The 15,279-nt window shown below is 40.0% G+C and overlaps 1 protein-coding gene across 23 annotated transcripts in view; it reads right to left on the bottom strand.

Annotated features, from left to right (window-relative positions):
• The window catches only part of CCDC158 (coiled-coil domain containing 158), a 1,147,529-nt gene that overhangs the window by 723,977 nt on the left and 408,273 nt on the right, over nucleotides 1-15,279 (bottom strand). For all 23 annotated transcript variants that reach the window (XR_004536446.1, XR_004536447.1, XM_033914104.1 and 20 more), the window contains one exon: nucleotides 8,157-8,357. Coding sequence is in view for 21 of the 23 variants with exons in the window: in XM_033914104.1 (XP_033769995.1) it covers nucleotides 8,157-8,357 (201 nt within the window). In the remaining 2 variants the exon portion in view is untranslated. The remainder of the gene's footprint in view (nucleotides 1-8,156; nucleotides 8,358-15,279) is intronic.

Here is a 15,279-nt window from a genome sequence, read left to right as displayed (position 1 = left end):
AATCTAAGTAAATTACATCTAGCATATGTCCTCGATCCAGCTCTCTGGTCACCCAATCAAAAAATTCAATCAGGTTCATTTGGCATGATTTACCTTTTGTAAAGCAATGTTGCCTCAGATCCTGTAACCCATTAGATTCAAGGAAGTATGCTATCCTTTCTTTCAGCAACACTTCCAATATTTTTCTAACAACTGAAGTGAGGCTCACCGGCCTGTAGATTCCTGCTTCATCCCTGTGACTACTTTTATGAATAGGGACCACATCCGCTCTCCTCCAATCCCCAGGAATCAATCCCGTCTCCAGAGATTTGTTGAACAAGTCTTTAATAGGATTTGCCAGAACCTCCCTGAGTTCCCTTAGTATCCTGGGATGGATCCCGTCTGGTCCCATCGCTTTGTCCACCTTCAGTTTTTCAAGTTGCTCATAAACACTCTCCTCCGTGAACGGCGCAGAATCTACTCCATTTTCTCGTGTAACTTTGCCAGACAATCTCATTCTTTCTCTAGGATTTTCTTCTGTGAACACAGAACAGAAGTATTTGTTTAGCACATTTGCTTTTTCCTCATCACTCTCCACATATCGGTTCCCAGCATCTTTTAGTTTAGCAATTCCATTTTTCATCTTCCTCCTTTCACTAATATATCTGAAAAAAATTTTGTCTCCCTTTTTTACATTTTTAGCCATTTGTTCTTCCACCAGACATATCTCTCTCTTGGCTTCTTTCAGTTTCATCCTGTAGTCCTTTCTGCACTCCTCTTCTTGTGTTTTTTTATATTTCACGAACGCCAACTCTTTCACCTTTATTTTCTCCACCACTAGTTTGGAGAACCATATCGGTTTCCTTTTTCTCTTGTTTTTATTGATTTTCTTCACTTAAAGATCCGTAGCCATTTTTATTGCTCCTTTCAGCTTAGACCACTGTCTTTCTACTTCTCTTATGTCCTCCCATCCTAATAGCTCTTTCTTCAGGTACTCTCCCATTGCATTAAAGACCATACGTTTGAAATATAGGACTTTAAGTATCGTACGGCCACTCTCCACTTTAGCCGTTATATCATACCAAACCGTATGATGATCGCTACTTCCCAGGTGAGCACCCACTCGAACATTAGAGATACTCTCTCCATTTGTGAGGACCAGATCCAATATCACTTTTTCCCTCGTGGGTTCCGTCACCATTTGTCTGAGCAGAGCCTTTTGAAAGGCATCCACAATCTCCCTACTTCTTTCCGATTCTGCAGACAGAACATTCCAGTCCTCATCTGAAATCTCCAAACAGCAGAACCGCCTCTTTCCTTCCAAACTTTTGGATATCCACAATCAGATCCTTATCAATTTGCTGTGATTGAGTCGGAGGTCTGTAGACTACACCTACATAGATAGAAGTTCCATCTTCTCTTTTCAGAGCGATCCATATCGCTTCTTCCTCTCCCCAGGTCCCTTGCATTTCAGTCGCTTGGATATTGATCTTTACATAGAGAGCTACTCTATGCCAGTGATTCCCAACCCTGTCCTGGAGGAACACCAGGCCAATCGGGTTTTCAGGCTAGCCCTAATGAATATGCATGAGAGAGATTTGCATATGATGGAAGTGATAGGCATGCAAATTTGCTTCATGCATATTCATTAGGGCTAGCCTGAAAACCCAATTGGCCTGGTGTTCCTCCAGGACAGGGTTGGGAACCACTGCTCTATGCAATCTTTACTACTATCACATCTTTTCTTTTGCCGGGGGTGGTCTCTATAATTGTCCTTCTTACATACATCACCCCCACCTTCTAGTTTAAATGCCTAGAAACATAGGCCCTGATTCTATATAGGACGCCCAGGAGAGGTGTCCTATACAGAATCGGGCCTACACTAACCCCGATTCTATAACCGGCGTCCATGTTACAGACGCCGGTTAGAGAATCGGGTTAGATTAGACGCGGCCGCCTCACTTATCGTGGCAAGAGATAAGTATAGTGGCCACCTGTCTGATCGCCGGCAGGAGGGTGCCGAACCCCTCCTGCTGGAACGCCGCCCCCCCCCCCAAGCTTACAATCGCCGGCAGGAGGGTGCCGAACCCCTCCTTCCGGAACGCTGCCCCCCAAACTCACAGTCGCCGGCAGGAGGGTGCCCAACCCCTCCTGCCAGAAAGCCGGACCCCCTCTGGACCCCCCATGCTAATGACTTCCCCCCCATGACTCCCCTAACTTCCCCCCAACTAACCTTTAAATGTTGGTCGGCTGGACGGGTCTTGTTGCCATCCAGCCGACAGGCCCACCTCGTCGAATTGAGACGGGCCTGCCCCTTCCGGGCCCATCCCCGCTAAGTCTAAGGCCGGATTGACCCAGGCTCTAGATCAAGAGAAACAGAGCAGGAAATTTTTGCAGACCGGCACCAGTCAACGGACTGGCGGTTAAAGAACTGTGCTCTAAAGAGCTTAAAGATTTAAAAGTGGACATGACTGTCTCCAATTCTCTAGTTCAGAAAATTGAACAGCACTTATCTTCCAAACAACTTCAAGAGTCCTTAATTAAAGACTCCATCCCTTCTACTTTTCTATACCATGAGCCTGATTCTTGGCGGCTATCTAAGAAGCAGCTGAGAATCAGATAAAGGCATCCTTTGCAGAATAACATCTGCCCTAATAAACAGATGCCTAACTCCCCAACCGGCACTGGTTAGAGAATTGCACCTTATTACTACTATTATTTCTGTAGCACTAGCATGCAGCACTGCACAGTCACAATGAATAAGAAAACAATCCCTGCTCGAAAGAGCTTACAATCTAAACAGGCAAGACAGACAAACAGGATGTCATGGATACAGTTCAGGGGAATGGTAATCAGCGGGCTGGGTTGGAGGGCAGAGGAGTAGGGTTAAGGATTGAAAGCTATATCAAAAAGATGGGTTTTCAGTCTGCTTTTAAACAAGGAAAGGGGCTTGACGCATAGGCAGCAAAACACTTTTTTGTTGGGAGGCGAGCAAAAGCTCCGCCTCAGACCCACCCAAACTCTACCCCTGACTCCACCCCCATAATAATAATACTAATTGTAATGCAATTTCTTCCATCCATTTTTCATATACACACAATATAATCTTATTAATCAATATAATCTTACTAATACCACAAAATTAAAAAAACACAAAGCACACTGTACGCAGAGAAAATATTATCATTTATATTCAGGTTTTTTTCAAAGATGTCAAGGCATCTGACTTTAAAATATGCAATGTCACCTCAATAACAACTATAGAAAAATAGACAAATAGTGCAAAATATAGACAGCAGATATAAATAGAGGACTTCTGCGAATTTGTCCTACACAACTCAATCACTTCATCACATAATCTAATCGCAGGAGACATAAACTTACATCTAGATGAAACTGACAATCCAGAAGTGAAAGACTTTAAAAACTTTCTTTCTTTACTCAATTACAATCTCCCTTTACCCACTCAAACGCATGAAAAAGGCCATCATCTAGATATGGTAGCGATGTCTAGAAAGGAAATCATAAATTCTCCCATCTCCCTTTCGAACGGTACTTGGTGTCATGATATCTGGTCTGACCATTTCACTTATTACTTCAATCTAGCCTGGACCCGGTTAAAATCTAAGACACGCCCACGGACAAAAAGAGAACACCTCACAAGGGGCCATATCAATTCAGAGGAATATTGGTCACAATATGATTCACAAGCGAAGATAGAAGAAGAAGAAGAAGCTGACTTCTATGCTCACTGGATGAAAACTAGCACGTCCATTTTAGATAAAATTGCCCCTATATGAAAGAGTAAAAGCTGCTCAAACAAACGTCGAACTCCTAAAATGAAACAATCAGTAAGACGATTAGAAAGAATCTGGAAAAAAAACGGGAAAACTGTCAGACCGAAACAACTGGAGATCCAACATAAAACTCTACAAATAACAGATAAAAGAAAAATGTAAAACTTTTTACTCATCCAAAATTAACTCAGCTAATACTAGCTCAAAAGGAACCAACACAAAAGAATTGTTCAACATAGTTACAAATTTATTCGACACCACATGCCACACTCAACCCATGCATAATACCAAACTACCCTCAGCAAATGAACTAGCACAACATTTCTACTCAAAAATCAAAAACCTAAGAAATAACTACTCAACAATTGATGCATACAAACATCAATCAATTGTTATACCAAGAAATGAAATACCAGCGGACATGACCTGGAGTTCCTTCCACAATTCAGATTAGAATAACTACATCAAATTATATAACAAATACTCTAAATCACACTGTGTCCTGGACTCATGTCCCCCAGAGATTATGAAAGCAGCTCCACTAGGCTTTAAATTATCCCTATTTAATTATTTAACCAATAACCTAAACAATGGAAAATTCCTCACCGATAATGGTCATATTATAATAACCCTAATCCCAAAAATTTGTAAAGAGCCAGCATCATCAATAACCAACTACAGACCAGTAGCATCTATTCCATTTATGGTAAAAATCATGGAAGGATTGGTACACACCCAACTAATGGAATATCTTGACCAATTCTCTCTTCTGCACAAAACTCAATCTGGTTTTAGGCCTGAAACAGTAATTGCAGCCATTCTGGACAATTTGCGTTACTTATTCAGTAAGGGCCTCAACGCCCTAATCATGCAATTTGACATGAGTTCTGCCTTTGATCTGGAAAACTGCTACAATGCCTAGACGCAATCAGAATCAAAGGAGAAGTACTGAACTGGTTCCGAGGTTTCCTTATTTCACGCACCTACCAAGTCCGCTTTAATCACGATCTCTCAAACACATGGAGCAATCCATCTGGCATGCCACAAGGATCACAGCTATCCCCTCTGCTCTTCATTGTCTACATGTCCTCATTGGGTGCACAACTGTCCCAACTAGGGATAAAACTATTTAGCTACGCTGACGACTTTACGATAATTATCCCATTCACCAACTCTGTCTCAGAAGTCACCCCCAAAGCAACAGAAGTACTAAATTGGATGGAGCAATGGATGACTGAATTCAAACTAAAACTAAACCCAGAGAAAACAAAATTTTTCATAGCATCACCATACCCACTTGACACTAAAGCACCAATGTGCATCAATAACCTTAGATATCCCATTCAACCCACTATGAAGATATTGGGAGTAACACTGGACCAGAACCTGACCATGAAAAAACAGGTAGACTCCTTGATCAGAAAATTATTTCACCCTTTGGAAGCTTCGGTCCATCAGAGCTTAATTCGATGGCTCATCATTCCGAATTCTGGTACAATCCCTTATACTAAGTCAACTAGATTATTGTAACATCGCCTACTTGGCACTCCCCCAGAAGTATACGCGGCGATTGCAACTAGTTCAAAATGCAGCGATCAGACTACTCTGTGGACTGAAAAAGTTTGATCACGTGACACCTTCCTATCGACTTTTACACTGGCTGCCGATGGAGGCAAGCGTGAAATTCAAGTTTGGTTGTTTCTGCTTCAAAGTACTTTATGGCCTAGCCCCTAAATACATAAAAGACCTTTTCTCTTTCACAATCAACAGACACAAACGAAGCTCACATCCGAACTTTGTCTCTCCACCGGTCAGAGATTGTAAATTTAAAATTCATCACCAACATCTTCTCGCACATCAAGCAGCACTATGGGGTAAAGACCTTGAACAATTGCTTGCGCTCACTACCTATGTGGAATTCAGGAAACGCCTAAAAACACATCTGTTCCTGAAATACTTAGGAAACCAACCTATACAATCTCAGTCCTCAACAAATGATCGCTATAACTATCAATAATTAAGTCTGTACTTTGTTTATTCCATTTAATCTGTAACATTTCTAATAATTGTAAACCGCTTAGAACTTCACGATCCTGCGGTATATAAACTGTTATTATTATTATAAATTCTCAAAACTGACACATTTTGGTCAATAAATTGAAAATAAAATCATTTTTCCTACCTTTGTTGTCTGGTGATTTCATGAATCTCTGGTTGCATTTCCTTCTGTCTGTGCATCCAATATCTATCTTCCTTAATCCAGCCCTATCCCATTTGAGTCCAGGTCTCTCTCTTACTTTTCCCTCTGCTTACCCTCCCCAGATCCAGTGTCAGTTCTCCTTTGTACCTACTATCACCTTTGTTCCAGGTCTCCATCTCTCTCCCTCCTCTGTTATGATCTTCCATCTTTCTGTTCTTCCTCAGGGTCTCTCCCCCTCTTTCTGCACCTCCTATAGTCCAGCATCTGCCTCCTATCTTTCCCCTTTGGTCCAGGCCTCTCTCTCTGTCTTTCTTCTGCTTGCAACCCCCTCCCCCCCTGTCCTATTGGCAACATGTCTCCCTCTCTCTCCCTACTCTGTTATGATCATGCATCTCTCTGTTCTTCCTCAGGGTCTCTCCCCATTTGTCTCTTCTGTCTGCACTCCCATAGTCCAGCATCTGCCTCCTGTCTTTCCCCTTTGGTCCAGGCCTTTCTCTCTCTCTGTCTTTCTTCTACTTACAACCCACCCACCCTCCCCGGTCTTTCTCTGCCTCACTCTCTCCTTTCTTCCTTCCTCCCTCCCTCCTTCCTATGTCCCCCTCACTGCCTCCCAAGCCTTTGTCCCACCCCTTCCCCTGAAGCCTGCCTGCCTTCCTCCCTCCCTCCCTGCTGTGCCGAAGCCAGTCTGCCTCCCTCCCTCCCTCCCTACCTGCTGCCGATTCTTCCCCCCCCCCACACACACACACAGTCCGCCGCTGCTCGCCTCCCGCTGCTGCAGCAAATCCAAGAAGGGAAGGGAAGAGCCAAGCATGTGTAGCGGCGCCAGCTCACAAGCCTACCCCTGTGAATTCTGATGTCAGAGAGAAGGTCTGAGCCAGCCATTGGCTGGCCCGAACCTTCTCTCCGACATCAGAATTGACGTCTGGGGAGGCTTGTGGGCCAGCAGCATGCATTTGCTGCACGTGCCTGGCCCTTCCCTTCCTGCAGTTACGGTGGTGGGCAGGAAGCAGAAACAGCGGCAGGCAGCCCGCATACCCCTTGACCTACAGGACAAGCAATTTGGGGGGGAGGTCATAGCCCCTGTGCCCTTCCCCCATTCCGACGCCTATGGCTTGACAGCCAAACTCGAGTAATTTATTACAGGCATAGGGGAAAGCTAGATGAAAAGAACAAAGTCTGGAACTGACAGTAAAGGAGAAGAGTAACGCTAAGAGTGACTTAAATGAGGGAGTTCTCTGGGAGGTGTATAAAGAGAGAGAAGTGAGGAGAGATATTGAGGGGCAGCAGAATGAACATACTTGTAGGTCAGCAATAAGATCTTGAACTGTACGTGATGGCAGATAGGGAGCTAGTGAAGGGACCTCAGGAAAGGGGTGACATGAGCATAGCGAGGTTGGTAGAAGATGAGTCGTGCAGCAGAGTTTTGCACAGATTGCAAGGGGGAGAGGCGACACTGCGGGATACCAGTTAGGAGTAATCTAAGTGTGTGGTCATGAGAGCTTGGACAAGGGTCTGGGTATTGTGCTCAGAGAGGAAGGGGTGAATTTTGGTGATATTGAAGAGATAGAAACAACAGGACTTAGCAGCTTGTTGGATATGCCTTAACCTGATTGCAAAGATAGGCAGCTTTGGAGAGTCCTGCCAGCTCAACTAATCAGGAGGCAAAATACCCCTGCTGCAATCAGCTGAGCTGGCTGTGGCAGAGGACCCCCCAACACACATCACCAAAATTGGCAGGAGGGATGCCCTCTCCCTCCTGCCGTTAAATGTATATATTTTACATTGGAATAGTAGATGGTAGAAGGTTCAAGACAGGGGATATTTTGGCAGGGGGGATTTGGGGGGGAACAGAGGTAAAATATGACTGCTGGTTAAATACCGAATGAAAATGGCAATAATTGTGCATTTTCTTGTTGCGAGTTTATTGTTCTGTGTTTAATCAAAAATAAAAATGTTTTAAGATTTAAAACAGAGATTCTCACAGCCATCAGTCAACAGTTATTTACATTTGTAATCACCAATAGCAACAGCAGTGCTATCCCAACCCTTTTGGAAACATACCCCTCAAAATGCACCTGCAGGACAGATCCAAGCTACAGAATGACTTCCTTTTGTTCAAAGACTTATCAGGGTAGAGGTGGGACTACTTTACAATATTTCTGGAGGTCTCCTTTAAATACCTCTTTTCCTGCCTCAATGGTTCTCTTCTCTCCCATAGAAAATGTCAAATCAACAATGGTCTGCTCAGCTTTTTCCAGGTCTCTCTTTGTGACAGTGAGTTCATCCGTAATCTTGCAGAGCTTCTTTTTTGTTGAATCTAGCTGGGAGTTAAAGTATGCAGCTTTTTCTAGGGCTTCCTTCTTTTCAACATCTTCAGCCTCCTGAAAAAAAAGTAAACCCTTTACTATGTATGTCACCTAAAACAAAATGTACAAAAATTTAGAAATACAGTACCCTTGAAAACTAATTGATATCCTGTTGCACTGTGTTGATATCAAAAAAATTTTTAAATGGATCAACTAGAAATTTATCTATGTTTATTAAAATTTTTGATAAAACGCCAATCATACATTCTAAGCATTTAACAGTTAAAAAATTAAAATGAGGGACAATTAACAGATTTATTAATGATTTGACAGTACTTACATGTAAACAACGGGATGGTACGGAGAAATACAATTTTTTTTTCAAATTCTTTATTCATTTTAAAAAATTTACAATAAGTGTAACAGCATTTATATCATTTTAAACTCCAATACAACACTTAATATTCTGTTAAAATCCATATCAGAATTTATTCCCCTCCCCTCTAATCAATTATATTCTTTAAATTCAAGAAACCCCATTCCAATATACCTTATTTAATATTCAAACCATAAAGCCCCCTCCCCCATCTTGGATGTGTATTCTTAAGGGGAAATATAATATTCAATCATTATAATATTTTGTTAATGGCTCCCAAATCTCCTGAAATTTTCAAAATTCCCCTGCTGTATGACTATTATCCTTTCCATTTTATAAATGTGATATAAAGAGTTCCACCGGAAACTGTAATTAAGTCTCTTCCAATTTTTCTAATTACTCATAACTATTTAGTAGGGGGTGGGGGGGAGGGTTTCAAGTATATGATCTTATAATGATTAAGGGGCTTTGAGGGAAGGTGGGGAGAGGGTTACATTTGTACTTATAAGTTATAATGATAAGATGTTCAAGTGCTCAAATTAATTGTGTTTATTATGAATTTTTGTACACTTGATGAAAGTTTAAAAATGAATAAAGAATTAAAAAAAAAAAAATTACTCATAATCTGTTGTATGGCAACCCCTGTCATAATAAGTAAAAGCCTGTTATTCTTAGATGATATTTGACTCTTAGCCCTCATTGACATGCCAAACAGCACAGTATCATACGATAATGCCACTGAATTTTCCAACATACAATTTATTTGACCCCAAATTGATTTCCAAAAAGCAAGAATCAATGGACAATAGAATAACAAATGATCTAATGTCCCAGCTTCGAGATGACCGTGCCAGCATCTATTTGGCTTAGAGCCATTTAACTTCTATAAACGAACCGGGGTCCAAAATGCTCTATGCAACAGAAAAAAACCAGGTTTGTCTCATAGATGCAGACACTGTACATTTCATCTTCCAAGACCAAATTCGTGGCCATTAAGATGCAGTAATTTGATGCCTAATCTCAATGCTCCAAATGTCCTGAAGACCAATCTTTGTTGGGTTTTTTCCAATTCTTTATTCATTTTTTATCTTATATCAAGTGCACAAATATTATTTCAATTAAACTTATACACATCACTTGAAATTCTTATTATCATCTTACATACATAAATTTATTTCCTCCACCCCCCACCCTTTCCACAGATATTGTATTCAAAATATCATATAAATATTACATTCATAATTATTAATTAAATCTTTAATACAACTAAAAACCGCCCTCCCTTCCCCTAATTATAAATATACTTTCAGTGTAAAAAGGCGTCTAATCATTACAATAGTTTATCAATGGCCCCCAAATCTTTGGTTTTTTATTCATAAATCCCGATATCAATTTGTACCACTGAGCAGCCTGGTGTCCCAGAAAGTCCACCTGAAAACACAAGAACGGCAAACTATACTGATCACTAAGATTTTTCCATTCAGGGAACCCTACCTGAATGGCCTGCTTTAATTACAACCACTTATAATTTTGTGATTTATTAAGACCATATTTGTGCTGCAATTGTGAAAAATCAAGCAGCTTACCATTAGAATTAACATCATCTAAAGTGCGTATACCTGCCTTCATCCAATATTTCCAGATGACCTTAAATCCGCCAATTTGAATCTTGGAGTTTAGCCATAGGGTCTGATACATTGATTTAAGTATTGGAATAAGTGTTAAGTTATTAACATATCTTAAGGTTTCCCATGTATCTACTAATATTCTATTTTCTTTATATAACCTAGGCATTTTGATACTGAGAACATGGCTTAATCTCAGAGGATCACTACTATAGAGACACTACTGTTGTACTATCAATCAAATCATATATTATATTGTCTCTGTCTTTATCAATGTCATACCAAATGCTGACAATAAAGATTATGACTTTTCTTCATTATTCTCACTTTGTATGGTCCTTCAGATAGCAGCTGGATGCTTACATTCTTCATCAGTCCAACCTTTATTAATAATTTATGTATTTTTATATGTTTTATATATTTTTATTTTTTAACCTAAAATTTCCTATGTACTATCATTAAAGGTTGGTTACATTAGACATAACCTCACTATACACCAGCATACCCCAACAAGCAGCTATGAAGATCATTGAACACTATTTGACTAAATTGTCTCTAGTAGGTAATAAATTTAATCTTTTGATGTTTATGGCTCAACTAGTGATTAATAATAACTATTTTCTTTATGAGAACAGCTATTATTTACAACGTAAGGGTGTTGCTATGGGAGCCACTGTAGCCCCTGCTGTGGCATGTCTATTTATAGCTCAATTTGAAGACAGATATGTATACAACTCTGCTTTTTTCAAAAAAATTTTATTTTGGAAGAGATTTATTGATGATATTATCTTCATTTGGAAAGGTTCTGTAATGGAACTCAATCAATTTGTATGCCAACTTAATGAGAGTGATCATAATATCCAATTCAGTGCTAATATAGATAAATCTAGTATTAGTTTTCTGGATATTCAGATTTCTTTAACATCGGGTCAATTCCATTCAACCATCTTTAGGAAAAGCACTGACAGGAACTCTATACTCCACTATAGAAGTTTCCATCCGAAACGACTTAAAGATAGTATTCCGAATAGTCAGTTCCTTAGATTGAAGCGATTATGTTCTTCTACTGCTGAATACAGATCTCAAGCAGCGGTTATGAGTCGACGTTTTCACGATAGGGGATATCCAAATCATTGTATCAAAGTTGCCCATAAGAGAGCCAATAATGCCAATCGTGATTGGCTATTGCTATCCAAGAATAAGTCTAATCAAACTAATCCAAGAATGACTTGTGTTTTACCTTTTTCTAGTAAAACTTCCCATATTCAAAAGATCATACATAAATACTGGAACATATTGAGTTTTCATCTAGTGTTCTCAGATGTTCCCATGTTTGCACACAAAAGGAATAAAAACTTAGGTGAATATTTTAATAGTAATTTCACTGATCAAGATAACATCACCACAGGTGGACATACATGCTGTGGTAGATGTAAATATTGTAGTCATTCTTTGATCACTGATCACATTGAGATTCCTAATATGAATAAATCTTATTATTTACGAGGCTATTCAGACTAATACTTCTCGAGTAGTATATGGGATTTTTTGTCCTTGTAATAAGATCTACATAGGTCAAACTAAGAGAGCTATTAAATTGAGAATAGCTGAGCACCTGAGTAGTATTCGCAACAACAAATCTGAAGCCCCTTTAACTGATCACTGGCATTCAGTTGGTCACTCATTGAATGATCTGAATGATTCTGTGTAATCAGACAATTCAACTTCAACAGAAAGGGTGATATTTCTCATACTTTAAAATATAACGAACAACGTTTAATTTTTACTTGGAAAACAGTTGTGCCTTATGGCCTTAACAAAGAAATAGAATGGACCATCAGATAGGTGTCAATTATCTGTTTTCCGTAATAAAAATCAGTATATTAGCATGACGTTGTTTATCACGTGATTATTTGACGTGCATATATACGTTTATACGTTTCACGTTGATTCAGTTTTCTATGTGGAGATCCTTTGGCGGAGTGTTCCCTCTTTTGTGAGGTCTGAGGGTAATTTCAATTTTGAGTTTACAGAATATTTTCATACATGATAACTTTTAACAACTGCATTACAATGATAATTTTATTTGTCCATTTTTAGTTCGTACTTTTTCCTCCTGATGAAGCAACCCGTGGTGAAACACGATCGGTGCTGAGAAAATTTTGGATATTCATTTATTTCACGTTGAGGAGTTTTTGACATATGGTTATTTTTGTTAAATTTCAGCAGATTTTCTTATTTTGGGGATTCACTTTTATTTTTGCTATTACATCAAAACCAGCTATATAAACATGGAGTAATTCATTGCAAGATTGACAGCACCTGCAACATCTAGGAGCATATGTATTTTCCTTTTCATCTTGTGAAGATATGTCAATTGATTCTGGACTCTATACTTCTCATTTGAAAATTGGCAGCATCTAAATTCAGCTAAGTACTTTATACATTTTCAATTATTGCTCTGTTTTTACAAGTTGACCAGGGTAGTCCAGACTCAATAAGTGTCAATAAGGTTGGTAGGTAGGTGAGTGCAATGATGTAGAAGCATTACATCTTGATTCTACAAACCTGCTGGTTTTGAATAAGATATCACACTGAGCACTCTAATTAAAATTTGATTTTTTTATTTTTATTTAATTTTATTCTTTATTCAATTAAGTAATAGATCATTGAATTCACTTTATTTGATACTATCATTAAAGGACCCTCACTTAACTTATAGTGATCTTGGGAGAGGTGAATACAGGATGTTGGCATTGTAATCTGGAAGCAGGGACCCTAGATCATTTAATATTTTATTGTCCCTGTATCATGGCCTTTTGGAAATCAATTTGGTCTCAAATTAATTGTTTATTAGAGAACCATGTAGCATTATCATATGATACAATTCTATTTGTTACATCAATGAGAATAACAAGTCAAATTTCATCAAGCAATAATAAACTTTTATTGATTATGACAGGAATCGCCATACAACATATCACCAGGAATTGGAAAATTATAGTAGACTTAACTATACATTCTGGTGGAATTCATTGTGCCATATTTACAAAATGGAAAGAACAATTGCCATACAAAAAGGAAATTATTATAATTTTAAAAAGATCTGGGGGCCATTAACAACTTATTGCAATGATTAGACGCCATTTTTCATTGAAAGTGCATTTATAATATGGGGAGGGGGGGTGGTATAAAGTTCTATTTAAGGTTTAATTAGTAGATAAGAATGTAATATTTATACAAATTTTATGATTAAAATATTTGTGTGAAGGGTGGGTGGGGAGGGAATAAATTTATGTATTTAAGATAATAATAGAAAGAAATTCAAGTGATGTGTATAAATTTAAATGTTGTAATATTGTGCACTTGATGTAAGATGAAAAATGAATAAAGACGTTTCTTTTTTTGATAAAGACAGAGACAATATAATACATGATTTGATTAATCTCAGAGGAAACATGAGTTGCCATTCCAACTTCAACCAGTCTGGGAATTTTTCCAAGAGCTCTGGGAGGATCCAATACATAACTTGACGCAAAATATAGGATTGATGATACCTATAAAAATTAGGAAAATTTACCCCTTCCCCCCCTCTTGTCTCTCTCCAGAGAAGGCAGCACTGTTAGTTGGTCAATGGAGGAACAGCAGCCTGTTAAATGCCAGGAAGCATGAAGCTCTGTGTCTCTCTTTCTCTCTCCCTGCCCCCCCCCCCAAGCCACTGTCTGTCTTTCTTTCTTTCTCCCTGCCCCCCCCCCCCAAGTTGCCACCGCCACCGATTTCTCCCTGTTTCCCAGGATGGGCTCCACGATCAACTCACGTTGCCCTTAAGATCTCCCTGCTTCTCCAGGCCCGTGCAGCCACTACACAAGCGTTCCCCCCTGACATCGGATGATGTTATTGCAATTGTCTTTATATTCATTCTTGCTCATGACAGCATTCCGATACCATTTGGACATTTTGGGGCTCATTTTAAAAAAAGATAGATGTCAAAAAGATGGTATAAACCAGCACTTGAACATCTTACAAGTTAAAATGTCCAAGTGGGTTGCAGATTGTATGTTTATTTACTTTATATACTGCTTTATTACTCTTTAGCAAATTCAGCGGTTTACAATATAAAACAATCAAAGAAAAGGAATTCCACTATTCAGACAGATAAAAAATTCCTCCCTTAAACCATCCCTCCAAAAAGCCTAATTAAAATCCCAATAAATCTTCAAAATCATTGCTTATACACTTCTCCCTCCATATTCATGGGGGTTAGGGGCAGAACCAGCCCGCAAATAGGGAAAAACTGCAAATAACTTTTTGTGCCAACTCTGACCCACCCCCCACCTCCCTCTTGCATCCCGGACCTCACCACACCTTATCTGGTGGTCTAGTGGTGAAGCGGGGCAGGAGTGATCTTCCTACGCTCCTGCCCCGTGCAGAGACATCAACAAAAATGGCTGTCATGAGTTCCCGTGGTCTCATGAGACTACAGCGGAAGAGGTCCTGGAGGAAGGAGTGGGTCAGAGTCGGCCACTTAAAAGGAGAAAAGGAACTCAGAGTTTTCATGGCTATTTGCCTTTACAACTTACAATTGTGGGTCACAGCATGGGCCAGGAGTAAAGGAAGATTGCTTCTGCCCCACTTCACTGCTAAGCCACCAGGTACAATGTGGAGAGGGCCGGGAGGCAGGGGAGGGTCAGGGTTTGGAAACTCACAAATAACTGAAGTCATGAGACCACGTGGAGGCAGGCAGAGCAGGTGGTAGCTCAGGAGGAGAGAGCTGGGAGAGAGGTAGGCAAGCAGGAGGAAGCAGGACACAGTGGGAACGAGGAGCGGGTAGTGGTGAGAGTTAGCTCCGCCCACCCGCACCGCATCATCACCAGCGTCGGCGCCGGACTCCCTTAACAGGAAGGGAGCCAGCGGTGCAAAGAACTAAGCTAGACCGCGTGGAGGCAGGCAGAGCAGGCGGTAGCTGAGGAGGAGAGAGCTGGGAGAGAGGTAGGCA

The sequence above is a fragment of the Geotrypetes seraphini genome, chromosome 1 (assembly GCF_902459505.1).
Source record: "Geotrypetes seraphini chromosome 1, aGeoSer1.1, whole genome shotgun sequence".
Classification (NCBI taxonomy): Eukaryota; Metazoa; Chordata; class Amphibia; order Gymnophiona; family Dermophiidae; genus Geotrypetes; species Geotrypetes seraphini.
The sequence above is the reverse complement of the archived record's forward strand: the minus strand, read 5'-3'. Positions and strand labels throughout refer to the sequence as shown.